The sequence below is a fragment of the Rhinoderma darwinii genome, chromosome 3 (genome assembly GCF_050947455.1).
Source record: "Rhinoderma darwinii isolate aRhiDar2 chromosome 3, aRhiDar2.hap1, whole genome shotgun sequence".
Taxonomy (NCBI): Eukaryota; Metazoa; Chordata; class Amphibia; order Anura; family Rhinodermatidae; genus Rhinoderma; species Rhinoderma darwinii.
This window is the reverse complement of record NC_134689.1, coordinates 376238557-376254147: the sequence shown is the minus strand read 5'-3', so window position 1 is coordinate 376254147 and position 15591 is coordinate 376238557. Positions and strand designations below refer to the sequence as shown.

The 15591-nt window shown below is 42.0% G+C and overlaps 1 protein-coding gene across 1 annotated transcript; it reads right to left on the bottom strand.

Moving 5' to 3' along the window:
• Positions 1-2315: 2315 nt before the first annotated feature.
• Positions 2316-14733, bottom strand: LOC142748295 (volume-regulated anion channel subunit LRRC8C-like). Its single transcript, XM_075855393.1, has 4 exons — positions 14693-14733; positions 10456-10611; positions 4311-6644; positions 2316-2654 (listed from the first exon to the last, which is right to left on the bottom strand). The coding sequence occupies exons 2-4, from the start codon at positions 10591-10593 to the stop codon at positions 2622-2624; spliced, it is 2505 nt and encodes an 834-aa protein (XP_075711508.1). The 5' UTR covers positions 10594-10611; positions 14693-14733; the 3' UTR covers positions 2316-2621.
• Between the last annotated feature and the right edge of the window lie 858 nt (positions 14734-15591).

Sequence of the window (15591 nt, the reverse complement as noted above, 5' to 3'; positions counted from 1 at the left end):
AGTGGAGATCAAGCGCAACCCACGCAGGATCGCGCGATCGTAGTAACAATTGCTCGTCCCCATACACTAGTGATCATAGCTCCTTGTGAACGGACCAAATGAGAGCCGATCAACGGGCTGTCTCGTTGATCGGCACTCGTTTTGTACGCCCAAAATTGGCCGGTGTAAAAGGACTCTAAGGGCCCTTTTACACTGGCCAATACAAGCAAACGAGCGTTCATATGAATGCTAGTTCCCAAACATTGCCCTGTGTAAACAGGGCAATGATCAGTCGTTGAAAGAGCAAACCGTCTTTCAATGGCTGATCATATAGTTTATGTAAGAAATATTATCGGCAGCACATCTCCCTCTCTTTACAGAGGGAGACGTGCTGCTGAGATGATGGAAATATATGGGGACGAACGATCGTAGTAACGATCGCTCATCCGCATACATTACTGATCATAGCTCCTAGTGAATGGAGCAGACGAGCGCTGATCAACGAGCTGCCTTGTTAATCGTGGCTTGTTTTCAAAGGACATATCGGACCATGTAAGAGGATTTTTAAGTTTCAAAGTTTATAAATCGTTCCAAGGTGTAAACCTCTTTATCAGAAAACAGAGATGTATACAACAGAAACTCGGAGTGTGGGATCAAATAAATACAAAAAAATTACAAAAGACAATAGTGGGGGACGATGACATTTATGATGAATACAATTTGTATAGCATGTAGATTACACTAAAAGACAATAAAAGTTGATGTTAAGGTTATAACGTACCTTAAAACATTGTGTATAGTGCAAACATAACAAACAGAAAATATACTATAATCTGGCAGAAATAGAATACATTTTTTTTTATCAGTCTATAAAAGATAAAAAACATAAGATGGATAAATAAGTAAATTATGACATGAATCAGCGGATGCGGTGAGTATAAGGATATCTTTAATCAAACACTTTGGGGGGAATTTATCAACCTTTCAACGCCAGTTTTCTGTCACAGAAAAGTCACAAAAAGGCCCCAAAATCGCAATTGGTGTTGAAAATTATGACTTTTGGGCCTTTTACGTCACTGTACTTTTTTAAGAGGGTGTTGCTTACAAAAGAGGGCAGGGCCACATCGGCCCGACACATTTATTATAAGTTATTCTAGAAAACTGGTTTAAATTATAGCCAAAATCTAGTCTTCTAGTGACCCTGTGTGTCTACTGTTGTATAAAGGCCCTTTTACAGGGGCCAATGATTGGGTGACCGAGCGTTTATCCGAACATTCATAGCTGATCATTGCCCAGTGTAAACAGAGCAAAGATCAGTAGATAAACGAGCAAACGCTCATTCATCGGCTGATCGCATCTTTAATGCGGCCAGAAAAATGGTCGCTAGTCGATGCAAATGTATGTGGACGCACGATCGTTCGTCCACATACATTACGACCATTGCTCCTAGTAAATGGATGTGACAAGTGCTGATTAATGTGCTGTATCATTGATCGGTGCATAATAAAGCGGCCTGGAATCGAACAATGTCAAAGGAACTTTAAAGAGGCTCTGTCACCAGATTTTGAAACCCCTATCTGCTATTGCAGCAGATCGGCGCTGCAATGTAGATTACAGTAACGTTTTTATTTTTAAAAAACGAGCATTTTTGGCCAAGTTATGACCATTTTTGTAGTTATGCAAATGAGGCTTGCAAAAGTCCAAGTGGGTGTGTATTATGTGCGTACATCGGGGCGTTTTTAATACTTTTACTAGCTGGGCGTTCTGATGAGAAGTATCATCCACTTCTCTTCAGAACGCCCAGCTTCTGCCTGATCACTGCTGTGACGTCACAAACAGGTCCTGCATCGTGTCGGACACATCGGCACCAGAGGCTTCAGTTGATTCTGCAGCAGCATCGGCGTTAGCAGGTAAGTCGATGTAGCTACTTACCTGCAAACGCTGATGCTGCTGCAGAATCAACTGTAGCCTCTGGTGCCGATGTGTCCTCGCTCGTCTGACACAATGCAGGACCTGTGAGTGACGTCACAGCGTGATCAGGCAGAAGCTGGGCGTTCTGAAGAGAAGTGGATGATACTTCTCATCAGAACGCCCAGCTAGTAAAAGTATTAAAAACGCCCGATGTACGCACATAATACACGCCCACTTGGACTTTTACTTTTAAACACACCCACTTGGACTTTTGCAAGCCTCATTTGCATAACTACAAAAATGGTAATAACTTGGCCAAAAATGCTCGTTTTTTAAAAATAAAAACGTTACTGTAATCTACATTGCAGCGCCTATCTGCTGCAATAGCAGATAGGGGTTGCAAAATCTGGTGACAGAGCCTCTTTAAGTCTCTGTTTCCTGATGAAGAGGTTTACACCTTGAAAAGCGTTATAAGCTTTGAGACTAATAAAGTACTGTATATTACTAGGATATACCCTAACATTATGATTGGTGGGGTTTCTGACCTCTGGGATCCCTGCTGAAGAATAAAGGGACCGAGATCCCTTTGGCTTATAATTTGCACAGTGACTCTTCTTTTAACATTGAACTGTCCCTAGATTAATAAATGAACCATAGGAAAAGTATAAACTAGTTGAAATCTGGTGAGATGAGTATCTGCATATCTGTAAGAGTCTTCTGTGAAGAGCGGCCTAATCTTCACTGCTTAAGTCCAGTTGTGAATTCTATGAAATAGAGAGGAAGGTTTAGAGGAATTATGATCAAAGTACATTGATTGTATTATAATATTCTATATTTCTTTAGAGCAAAGTTCCACAACCTGTGGCTCTTCAGCTCCCAACCTGTGGCTCTCCCCCAGTTCTCTGCCCCCTTTCTCTTAGCGGTAAATCACAGCATGATCACAAGCAGCTGAACTACATCTAGGCGATCAACTTCCTCAGTGGTAGTCATCACCTTGTACTCTAAAAAAGATTCTGATTTAAAGGGGTTTTCAAGTTTGGACAACTTCTTTACAGATAACAGATTTCTTCACAATGAAGGCTTCACCTCAAATAAAGCATTACATGGTGTGGATTAAAATCAATAGCACGAGCGAGATCTTTACATCGGTTGTCGCTCTGGTTAATAGAGGGGGTCCCAAGCGGTGGACTTTATTATATACATATAATAGGACCAAAAAACCCTTTAATGACAAACATTTATTAAATAAGGACTGAGAGACACATTTTCATAGCCATGATCGCCTACTTTCTATTTCTATTCATGTCTGATGGCCATTGGAAATCTATTCTTTGATGCATTTTTATATAATTTATTACAATACATATCAAGCCCCAAACACCACACAATTACAGTGAAGTTTAAAGATCATGCCCATAAAATCCTTCTTATCCAAGATGTCTAATCCTACAATTAGTCCCAAAATAGCCTTAGGACAGCTCTGGCTTTGAGTAATTCAACAAAACCATTGAGTCAACATGGGGAAACCACTCATCTCCACTTCCTCCCCTCCCCTGGTTGAAATTGTTGGACATTTTTGTCACGGACTAGACTTTTTTGTTTTCACGCTAGTGTAAGTGGAGAAGGTAGTTAGTGCAATTTGTGGCAAATCTAAAAGGTGCATGCCGCTTAATAAATTTGGCACATTTTAACCTGTCAATCTGATAAATAATCAAAATGTACATAATAAATTTGCCTTTAAAAGTTATTCCCATCCCACAAAGTAATGACGTCACTAGGATATGCCATCACATTGCGATTGGCGTGGGTCCGACTGGCAGGACCCCTACCGATTCTGAGAATGAAGGGGCCACATCAGTGAATTAGCGCTGCATCCACTTTTAAGTTTTGCCTTAACAGTGGCACTCCCGGCCACCCGGCTGTAAAGGGGACTCCAGCTGGCTCAATTCACTTGAATGCAAGCGCCGCTATGCAGAGAAAAACAGTCAATCTCAGAATCATTGTGGGTGCGTTAGTCAGACACCCACCGATCCAACAGTGATAGCATATTCTAGCGATATGCTATCACATTGTGTGATGGGAATACTCCTTCAAACTACACCTCCTTGGAGACCATTCCCACTTTTCCTGTCACTTTTCATTTGACGAGTGGCGGGAAAAGTGACAAGGTTTACCACAAATTTGTTGCACATATAAAAAACTGGCGTAAAATGCTTAGTAAATGTGGGCACATGTCTTTTTTCAATTCACTAAGTATGTAATGGGTCGTTCTACATCAATTACATTACTTTTGACTTTACTTTGCTCCAAATATTTAAGTAAAATACAAATTTTCCATCTGTTGCACATTACGGACATGTCCTTACTACAAAAAGCTACTCTGTAGATATCTATATCATGTTTGTAATGTCATTACTTACAGAACCATTCTTGGTGTTCATCCTTTCTCTCACTTCATAGGGCAGGGTGTCAAAGATCTCCCTCTCAACCAACAGCTGATTCCTTTTTAAGTAGTTGCACTTTTCGAGCTCTGTGGGTAGTTTTTCCAGTTGATTCTCCACCAGATCCAGGTAGTTTAATTGGGTTAACCCTCCAATATGTGATGAAATGATAGAAATGTTGTTATGAGAAAGCATCAGAGTCTGAAGCTTTGTGCAGGAGAAAAGTTGATCAGGGAGGAAGGTCAACTTGTTATAAGATATCGAGAGGTACTTCAGGTCAACAAGTTTCCCAATCTCTGCAGGAAGAAAGTGGATCTCATTATACGACACATCCAAACAGGACAACTTGGTCAGCTTGAAGACTGCAGAAGAGATGGATGTCAGTTGATTATTATTTATATACAGCTTCTCAAGACTAGATACTCTAGCAATGTGAAGGGGAACAGAGGAGATGTTATTATTGGAAAGATACAACGAGACTAGATTCTTCAGTTGCTGTAGGCTGGCTAGTTCCCCCATGAAAGTCAGGTTGTTATTGCTGAAGTCTACCTCCCGGAGCTTGACTAGACTGAATATAGAACTGGGTATGTGATCCAACTGGCAATGGTTGAGTCTCAGCTCTCTAAGATTTAGAAACTTTTTCAAGATGTAGACAGAAGACAGTTTAATATCATAATTATGAATTGTAAGACTTTCAAGAGTTTGAGCCAAACGTATTATAGTTGAAGGGATGGAAGATGTGTGCAGTTTGAGGAAAAGAAACTTGAGCTTTGTAAGTTCCTTAAAGGACTGTAAGGCAATAATGGCCTTATCATCCAACTGAAAGTGAAAATTGATGTGTAGCTCCCGAATAGATGATAGGTTGTACATCCAAGACGGAATCTCATCTGGATTTCTGAAATTCACTCTCAAGATGTGTAGGTTCTTCTTCAAAAATTCTAGTGCTGGTGTTTCTACCTTTATATTACAGTTAGTGATCCAGAGTTCCTTCAGCAACCTCAGGTTGGATACATCACCTATTAAAGTCGTACTTTTTATCTTTTCAAGTTTTAGGACCTCAACTTCTGCTATCTGGTAGAGCTGTTCTGGGATCCCGGGGAGTATTGGTAACCGAAGCTCAGTCTTGCCGTCTGAGTTGATACTTAACCGCTGCCTAAGTTTCTCTTGGGTCCAGTAGTTGTTCATGTTAAGTTGATTCAGCTTGGTTTCACTGACATCTGATAGGAAGACTGCAAACTTCCATGCGTAAAGCTTATCGTATTGATCGATCAAATGAAGAAGAAAAGCAAAGTCATTCATTACATCAGGGATGTCATCTATTCTTGACTCTTTCCGGATAATTTCAAAGGAATATTCTTGTAACTGGAAACAGAAGATCCAGTATACAGTATAGATACATATAAAGGTGTAGATGAAAAGTACTAAGAGATAGATAATGGACAACATGGTAAACATTCTCCACAGCACATAAATACAGTAGAAATCTGTGTACCCCGTAATGTTTTGTGGCTCCACACAATGGAATTCATATTTCATATATGGTGTATGATAAGTTATAAATGAGAAAAAAACTGTTGCTTGCAGCAGTCTGAAAATTGCTTGCATCTTGTAAGTATGATAAAGTAGGCTTTTCTGCTCTGTGTGAAGATGGAAATTTCTAACCCTTTCAAAAAGAGCCTTTGCCTCTTCTCCTTCTTTCTTTTCAAGAATTGTCACAGGGGTTATTTTGCCTGTTACAGCTTTAATGAACTTCTTGGACCTTCTAGATGTTATGTGTGGTCTCCCAAGTTCTTCCAAATGGAAACGAACTTGTTTTCGTACTGGCTTTGGTTGGTCTTCAGCTTGTTCTGTAATTACGGGTTGTCCTATGGTTCCAAGCCTAGGAGAAGATGGACTAATGGGTCTAGGAGCTTCTTCCTTAGTTTCTAATGGAGCCACATGAATCTTTGTCTCTTCATGCACTGTCCGTGAAAGTGCTTTGATGGTCCAAGGAGAACCTAGACACATTCCAAGAACAGTGATAAATTGTTCAATCTTTGAACGTGTCCCAGGAAATTTAAACCAAAAATTGCTGGTAATTAAAAAAAAAATTGAGTTAACCAAGATAAGATATGGAAAGAACCGTGAATAATCTGGGACCACATGCCTATAGCACCATTGGTTGATCATGAAATAGTATTGTAAATCTAGTTTGGTCTTGTGCCCTGATGTGAAAAAGTAACTCTGAACTCCATGGATTGAGGTAAGATTAATAACTGTTTCTGCTAGAGGACTAGGCGGCGTAGGAACACAGAGCATTTTCTCACTAGAGGCCTGTTGATATAAAAAAAAAAAACAAAAAAAAAACATAACAAGATAGCTAGATAGATCTCTTCTAAAATGGAAAAAAAGGAGCCAAACATGAGACAGATCTGAACAGGATCCACAACCTCGTATAACATGCCATACATCTACGTAGTATACAACTGCATCTAACTATTTATCAAAAAGAATATGGTTGATGTCCTCTCTTATTATCCATTCAAACTTCTACAGTACTACATTTACACAACAGCAAATTTGGGGAGAATTCCAAACACTGGTTTGAAAAAGGGCAACTACAGGGTGGGCCATTTATATGGATACACCTAAATAAAATTGGAATGGTTGGTGATATTAACTTCCTGTTTGTGGCACATTAGTATATGGGAGGGGGGAAACTTTTCAAGCTGGGTGTTGATCATGGCGGCCATTTTGAAGTCGGCCATTTTGCATCCAACTTTAGTTTTTTCAATGGGAAGAGGGTCATGTGACACATCAAACTTATCGAGAATTTCACAAGAAAAACAATGGTGTGCTTGGTTTTAACGTTACTTTATTCTTTCATGAGTTATTTACAAGCTTCTCTTTGTTTACAGCCATTGACATGTCGCAGAGGTTAACACATGAGAAGCGGATAGAAATTGTGTTGATGTCTGGTGAACGCAGTACCCGGGTCATTGCAGCAGATTTCAATGCAAGACACCCTATGAGACCACCCATCTCCCATGCTACAGTTTGCAAACTGCTTGCCAAGTTTCGTGAAACTGGTTCAGTGTTTGATTTGCCCAAATGTGGACGTATGAAAACTGTCACTAAACAAAGAAACATCAGTGGCTGTCCTAGCTTCATTCAGCAAGAGCCCACAGTGTAGCACTCGCCGCATGTCACTGGAGAGTGGCATCAGTCGAACATCCCTTCGGCGGATATTAGCTACTCACAAATGGCACCCTTACAAACTCCAGCTGCTGCAGCATCTCAATGAGGATGACCCAGATCGGCGCACTGAATTTGCAGAATGGGCAAAACAAAAATTGGAACAGGACCCTCAGTTTACACAGAACAGCAACTGAAACTATGGATACTGGAAGCCTGTGCTCGCATTTCTTCTGCGGTGTTGCTATCAGTGTGTGAAGAGTGGGAGAAGAGGGTTGCATTGACAATCCAACACAATGGGCAGCACTTTGAACACATTTTATAAGTGGTCAGAAACTTGTAAATAACTCATGAAAGAATAAATGAACGTTAAAACCAAGCACACCATTGTTTTTCTTGTGAAATTCTCGATAAGTTTGATGTGTCACATGACCCTCTTCCCATTGAAAAAACTAAAGTTGGATACAAAATGGCCGACTTCAAAATGGCCGCCATGGTCAACACCCAGCTTGAAAAGTTTCCCCCCTCCCATATACTAATGTGCCACAAACAGGAAGTTAATATCACCAACCATTCCCATTTTATTTAGGTGTATCCATATAAATGGCCCACCCTGTAGATTAGTGCCCAGTTGCATGGATGTTCATCTGACTTTCTAAATGCAACCCGGGCTAATAATTACATATATGATCAGCTATTAAGTGCATTTGATCATAACTGGGGTCAGTAGCGGGCAAATATGGGTAGATAACAGGGTCCAGAGGGATCTGGGTGCTGATAGTAATCTGAGTAAACTTGCTCTCAACTTGTCAAGTAAAGGGGGAAGCAGAAAGGGGGCCCATTGTGACTCAAATACGTCTTTAGTCACTCCTGTATTTGATGATCAATAGCTCTTGTTACGTTCAAAAATCTTGTTTTGATAATGTAATCCTGCACTTCTTTCAATTAGAAGAGAAGGATCGAACAGTCTGTGTACCAATAGTTTCAATGAACTGGAAAAAAATTCACTCCTTATTAAAGGCGCTCCTGCGCTGGTTAGAACGGACAGCTGTATCCGCAAACGAGGAACTGAACATTCCTCGTTTACGGATACAGCTGTCAGTTCTAATCGGCGCAGAAGCGCCTTCAGTAAGGAGTGAATTATTTTCCGGTTCATTGAAATTGTTACCTTCATCGTACTACGCTGATTTTCACCAGCTACCAGTGCCCATTCCGAAGGCCAGCACACTGCCCACCGAATGAGTCTACATAGTCCACACATCTAGTTTGTGTTGTGCTGACTACTATGCACAACCTAAGAAGGTGAGTGCATATAAAACCTTTATGTTCATTTACATGCTCACTGTCTGTCCGTGTACTGACGTTATTACCCTAGGAAGCGCCTTGTCTCTTTTTTTCAAATTTTTTATTCTGCGTACCAACAGTGACAGTGTGCCAACAGAACTGTCTGAAGAAACTATGGGGGAATCATCACCCTTTCTATACCCGCTTTCTGGCATAGAAATGTCAAAAAAAGGGCCCAAAAGTTTCGGCCTTTTACACCACCCTCGCCACTTTTGCGATAATGGGACGTGGCTTCACTAAAGGGGGCGGATTCAGAGAGGCTGGACAAATGTATTATAATTTAAGTAAGAAAACTTGCGTAAATTATAGTGGAAAGCTATGCCAGCTCCTAGCTTCTGTAGATTTCACTCTGTGGGATGTAGCAAGGTAGAGGACTGTGCCAGGCCCCGTACCTCGTTTCTCCCGATAGGACTACCTTTCTCCAACCCCCTACAGACAAATAAATAAAAAAAAATATATATAAGTGCTCCCCTCACCACTCCCCTTCTCCCCTCAGCATGCGGCAGCTCATACAAGGTCCTGATGCCGGCTAGCATCAGACGTTTTATGTGATGCAGCACTGATGACGTTGAGTGTTGCTTCTCTTTAAAGGACCTGATGCTGTTCGGTGTCAGGACTTTTTATGAGCTGCCGTATGCTGACGGAGCCTGAGGGGAGAAGAAGAGCAGTGAAGTGAGTATGCTTATTTTTTTATGTACAATGGGGTGGAGGTTGAGATGGATAGAACATGGCCCTAGCGGGAAGATTCAACAGATTTATTAAGAGGCATGCGTCTTTTAATAAATCGGTTGCACCTTACTCTAACCGAGCAGATAGCTAGGAATTGCGTAGGAAAGCCATTCTAAGTAAATCTGCCCCTTTACTTTGCCTTCTTATTTTTTCTTGTCCTGCCTATTTAGGGTCGTCTTTATTGACATTACTCTATTGGCATGGATTCACCATTGTCCATCTACCATTTTCTCTCATGGTTAAGTACAATAAAAGTTATCCCATCCCTTGTTCTGGGACTAACAAGGCCACAATTTTCAAATTAGGAGCAAACCACCCGTTCAATTAGCGTAGCGTAGGTTGGCATATTTCTATGATCGGAACCTAGTCAGGAGCCCAGTCCTTGCAATTTGACCTAGGAGTGCAGGCGTTGTGATATTTTTGGGGGTTGAGTAACCTTATCTCTCATGGTATTTATTTTAATATATTATATGTTTGGGGTTCGGCCTAATTACTCATATCTTTTAGAATTATTAGTAAAGGGAGCAATTCCATTAATAAGAATATATAAAGTGAGGTTCCTTATCAATAACAAGCAACAACATAACTAGTTGAGCAGGGGGGATCGGGGGGAGAGGACTTCAAGAGAAACAAGGATTGGGTGTTGCAAACCTAGTTTTAGCATCAAGTAATGGTGGGATGGGGAAAAAAGACATTTATTGAGGAACATATACTCAATATAACAGGTAGAATATAGTCAATTGACACTAATTATGCCCTTGAGTATTTGGCTCTGGTCACCGTAATGGGGCCTCGATCACATCTTCTCTTTAGCACTGGAAGATGGAGACAAATGGATGCCTGTGAGGTGTAGTTTATGTTTGACTTCTGTGCTCACCTGCAAAGTGGAGGAGAACACAGACACCACAAGCATTGCGAGATTGAAGTAATCAGAAATGACGTCCCACCATGGTTTTAAGATCCGCAGAGAAGGGTTCTGTGCAGTGAAATGCTTGAGTTCAGCTATAAGAATCATGTTCTATGAAGTAATAGTCTGAAAAGAAATGTGGCAAGATGGAAATTCTCAATTGTAATTGAATCAACTTCAAAGCTAAACAAAGAGGTGGCCTTAATTATTTTACTACAGATTTTTTTTAGGGGGGGTATCGGGTTGTTTGAATGGGGACAAGCTGCTAAACCAGACACGGCCCATGGACGTGTGGCGCTTTATGTACAAGAAAGCCGCCATTTTTCTATTTTTATACAATTGCAGCCACCCATAAACTCTGAGGGTAGAGCTCACAAAAAACAAGCTAGAGGCCTTATGTCCCACTACCCTACAAGCCATCCTCAATTACTTTTTAAAGGAGATTGTGTAGTAAGCAAAGGAATAACCGATATGGGGCCCCATAGCTAAATTTGTAATGAAAACACCAACCCCTATTCTCCTGTTTTTTAATGACAGTAAGACAATGGTGGACATATATTTAGACTGGCTTGTCAAAAGCCAGTCTTAAAGGGTAAGTAAACTTTCAGAAAACTTCTGACATGTCATAGTGACATGTCAGAAGTTTTGATCGGTGGGGGTCTGAGCACTGAGACCCCCACTGATCGCTATAACGAAGTGGCAGAAGCACTCAGGTGAGCGCTTGGTTTGTGATCGGCTTTTCTCTGAAAGCCAAACAGTTGGTGTACAGGCTCAATAGAAAGTCTATGAGGCTGTACACCAACTGCTCACCTTTCCGAGAAAAGCAGATCAGAAACAAAGCGGCTGAGCGGTCACCGAGTGCTTCTGCTGCTTCGTTTTAGCAATTCTCAGACCCCCACCTACCCCCACCGATCAAAACTTCTGACATGTCACTATGACATATCAGAAGTTTTCTGAAAGTTTAGTTACCCTTTAAACTAATTTACTTTGGTGGAAAATGTGTCAAATAAATGAAGTCAGGGCCGGACTGGCCATCTGGCAGTTCTGGCAAATGCCAAATGGGCCGGTGAAGAGTGTGCCGCCTGCTGGCCGCCCAATCATTCAATCAGTGTCAGTGGCCTGCTGCCTCTCTGAGAGGGTGGCGACGCCACTGAAACCAGCTGGCGCCACCCCCATCTGCACTAATTGTACCTGCGTCTATATGGCCGGGCAGTTCCATGCCCAACCTTTCAGTGCCTTATAATGACACTGATTGGCAGGGCGGAATGACTTGCCACACCAAACAGCGTCTTTCGACGATGCTAGCGGCGTGACGTCATCGCCCCGCTTCCATTGCTGAAAGGTGCTGATTGACGGGGCAAGTCATTCTGCCCTGCCAATCAGCGCCGTCGTTCAGCCCCAGCAGACCTGCTCAGAAGAGAGCTGGCCTGCATTGACACAGGACGTTGTGGGAACGGGATCAAGGTGAATACGTAAAGTTTTTTTTTTTTCCACCTAAACGTGTGAGTGGCATTATCTACAGGAGGGAACTATATGTGGGGCAAAATCTACAGGGGAGGCTATATGTGGGGTACAGTCTACAGGGGAGGCCATATGTGGGCACAAATTACAGGGGAGGCTATATGTTGGGCACTATCTACAAGGGAGGCTATATGTGGGACACTACTACAGGGGGGCTATATGTGGGGCACAATCTACAGGGGAGGCTATATGTGGGACACTATCTACAGGGGCGCTATATGTGGGGCACAATCTACAGGTGAGGCTATATGTGGGTCACAATCTACAGGTGAGGCTATATGTGGGTCACAATCTACAGGGGGGGCTATATGTAGGATATATGAGCTTGGTTCTGGTACTGTATATATTACTGAGCTTGGTTCTATTGCTGTATATATGTACTGAGCTTGGTTCTGATGCTGTATATATGTACTGAGCTTGGTTCTGATGCTGGATATATGTACTGAGCTTGGTTCTGGAGCTGTATATGTGTACTGAGCTTGGTCTGGTGTTGTATATATGTACTGAGCTTGGTTCTGGTGCTGTATATACATACTGAGCTTGGTTCTGATGCTGTATATATGTACTGAGCTTGGTTCTGGAGCTGTATATATGTAATGAGCTTGGGTCTGGTGACATATATATGTATTGAGCTTTGTTCTGGTGCTGTATATATGTACTGTGCTTGGTTCTGGAGCTGTAATTATATAGGATATATTTATAATAACAAAATTGCAGGGCAGATGGAATTGTTTTCAATTCATTGTATATCTAATGGGAACCTGTCAGGTAGTTTAACCCCTTGAACCGCCACCATGCAGTAATATATTTTGTTGTTTTCAGATGCCGAAAATTCGAAATAACCAACTTTTAAACCGGCACACACTATATGCTAATTACTCATTAAAGGGTCATTGGGCAGTGCCGCTATCCTAAGGAGTCACATAGTCCTGCCTCCAAACCCACCTTTCCTTGCTTGATTGACATCCCTCTAGCTGTCATACATCTACTACTAGTCTCCTCCAACTTTCTCAGGTGCGCCATTGCCATGCGCATGCCAGTACAAGGCAACGGTGCATCTGCAAGAGTTGGAGGAGGCTGCTAGTGATGTAGAACAGCCAAGTGGATGTCAATCAAAATCTGGGGGGTGCCATTTAAATTTCCACCTCAGGCAGCAGAAAAGATAGAGTTGGCCCTGCGGACAGTGGTGATTGCAAGCACCATCGTTATAATAACTGCTTCATCCTGGTGTTTAAAACCACATCTTTCAGAGATTTATTGCTGTGTACTCTACAATGATGGGAAGGAGCACTGCAGAAATGAAGTATATTGCTTTTTGGCCGAGCCACAGCTAATCAGCTCTAGACTTGTTTTCTGCACTGATGCCTCGCTCATTAGCGCACATCTCTGTGAGTGGTGAGTGGTATGTGTGGTATAGGTCTAGTGTGTAAGTGTTATGTGAGGTATGTGTTTAGCATTTGTGTAGTGCGTGCGGTATGTATCTAGTGTGTGGTACGTGTCTAGTGTGTGAGTGGTATATGTCTAGTATGTGAGTGCTGTGTGCAGCATCTGTGCTAGGCGTGAGTAGTGCGTGTTCAACATGTGTCCTAGGTGTGAGTGGGGATGTGTTCTAGGTGTAAGTGGTGTGCATGCGCATGTGTCCTTAGGTGTGCGTGCGCATGTGTCCTAGGTGTGAGTGTTGTGTGCGTGCGCATGTGTCTTAGGTGTGAGTGGTGTGCGTGCGCATGTGTCCTATGTGTAAGTGGTGTGCGTGTGCATGTGTCCTAGATGTGAGTGTTGTGCGTTCGCATGTGTCCTAGGTGTGAGTGGCACGAATGCAGCATGTGTCCAGCATGTGAGTGTGTGTGTATATGGCTGAATATAAAATTGAAATCATACTATTTAGTTACAGAATGGTGATATTTTAGCATTGCACAATGGTATAATTTTCATTCTTTATACGTCAGTATTAGGCCATGATCACGCAGTCAGGATTTGTTTAGGACTAAGTCCCTGATTCGACACCTAAATCCCTTTCAAATCCACTAACATTCTGCATCCATTACAAGTGACTAGGCTATTTTATACCCCATTCACATGCAGCGGAAATAAGTCTGCTTGAATTTTTTTCAGCTCCGCAAAAAAAAAAAAATCCTCTAGAATAATGAGCATGTTCATTATTCTCGTGGAAAAGCAATGGATTCATTGGTGTTGGAGCTATCAGGAACTGTTCTTCTTTTCATTTACACCTGTTTTAATAAATCTCCCCATGTCTTGTATAGCTGAAAGGTGGTCCCATGTACTCCAGCCCAACACTGGCGGCTGCGGATGGCCTGCGGTGGGCCTGTGTGCTTAAAAATGCCAGAGCAGATTTGAAGTTCCAGTCCGGCCCTGGATGAAGTGGTGTATGCCTTAATATATTTGGCAAATCTTTAGGTGTCCATGCAACAGAAATGCAAATTTAAGCCTGATATGAGCAGGTGTAGATTTGTGGCATAACTGATTACAGTTTCTGGCATAAATTACAATAAATCTTTCAATCCAGTGAAGGCCCCGCTCTGTTCAGCTAAACCCTGTCCCCTTTTTTTGCCACTTTACGAAAGTGGCGAGAAAGGTGAAAAGACGAATAAATTTTAGCGCAATTTGTGACTTTTTTTATGTCAGAAAACTGGCATAAACCTTTTGATATATTCTCGTGAACCTTTACCAGTGTAAGCAGATCCCTCAGCTGCAGGGACCTAGAACGGCTACTTTACCTGTTTCTCTATGCAAGGGAAAGGAGGAGTAGTTGCCCATAGCAACCAATCAGGTTTCAGCTCTTATTTTCCAAAGGTGCCTTGGAAAATGAAAGCAGTGATCTGATTGGTTGCTATGGACAACTCCTTCTCTTTTACCTTCCACTCACTATGATAAATTTCCCCCATTAATATTGACCTTCTTAGCTATTGTGCATATTTGTGCCATTTTCTTAAAGTCCAGGGCACACTTGTCACATACAGACATACTTGCCAAAGTTTGGGAAGTCATATCAGAGAGATACCGAGAAGCGATGTATTAAAAAAACTAATACATTTAACATATGCCCCCTTTATTTATAACGGGCACACCCCCTAAGTAATTTAAATCATGAGAAGTGCATCTGTTTATTACACCCCAAAATGAATGAAGACCCCGTAAATACAGACTCCAGAATCAAGAGCAGACCCCCTAAACTTATATAGACCCCAGATTTTGAAGATACTCAACTCATCTTTTTGCAACTTGCAGTCCTCTTCACTCCCTGTACCAGTGGCGCAACTCTAGGGGTCGCAGCGGTCGCAACTGCGACTTGGCCCCGAAGCCAGGGGGCCCGCGGCCCCCCACACCACATCAATGAAAAGTTACTATAGTAACTGGGGCCTATAAGAATAGAAAGAAGAACCTCCAGCTCACCTTTGTTGCATATATGATATTGGATAATCATGCACGGATCCTCGTGTCGGCACACGTTGAGTAGACAAAACTAGGAAGAGCAGGGTTGGATCCAGCACGGAAAATACGATAAAATGGAAACGGCTTGTGCCTCACGTGCCCACCGCACTTTATGTGCAGCCAAATAATCTCATA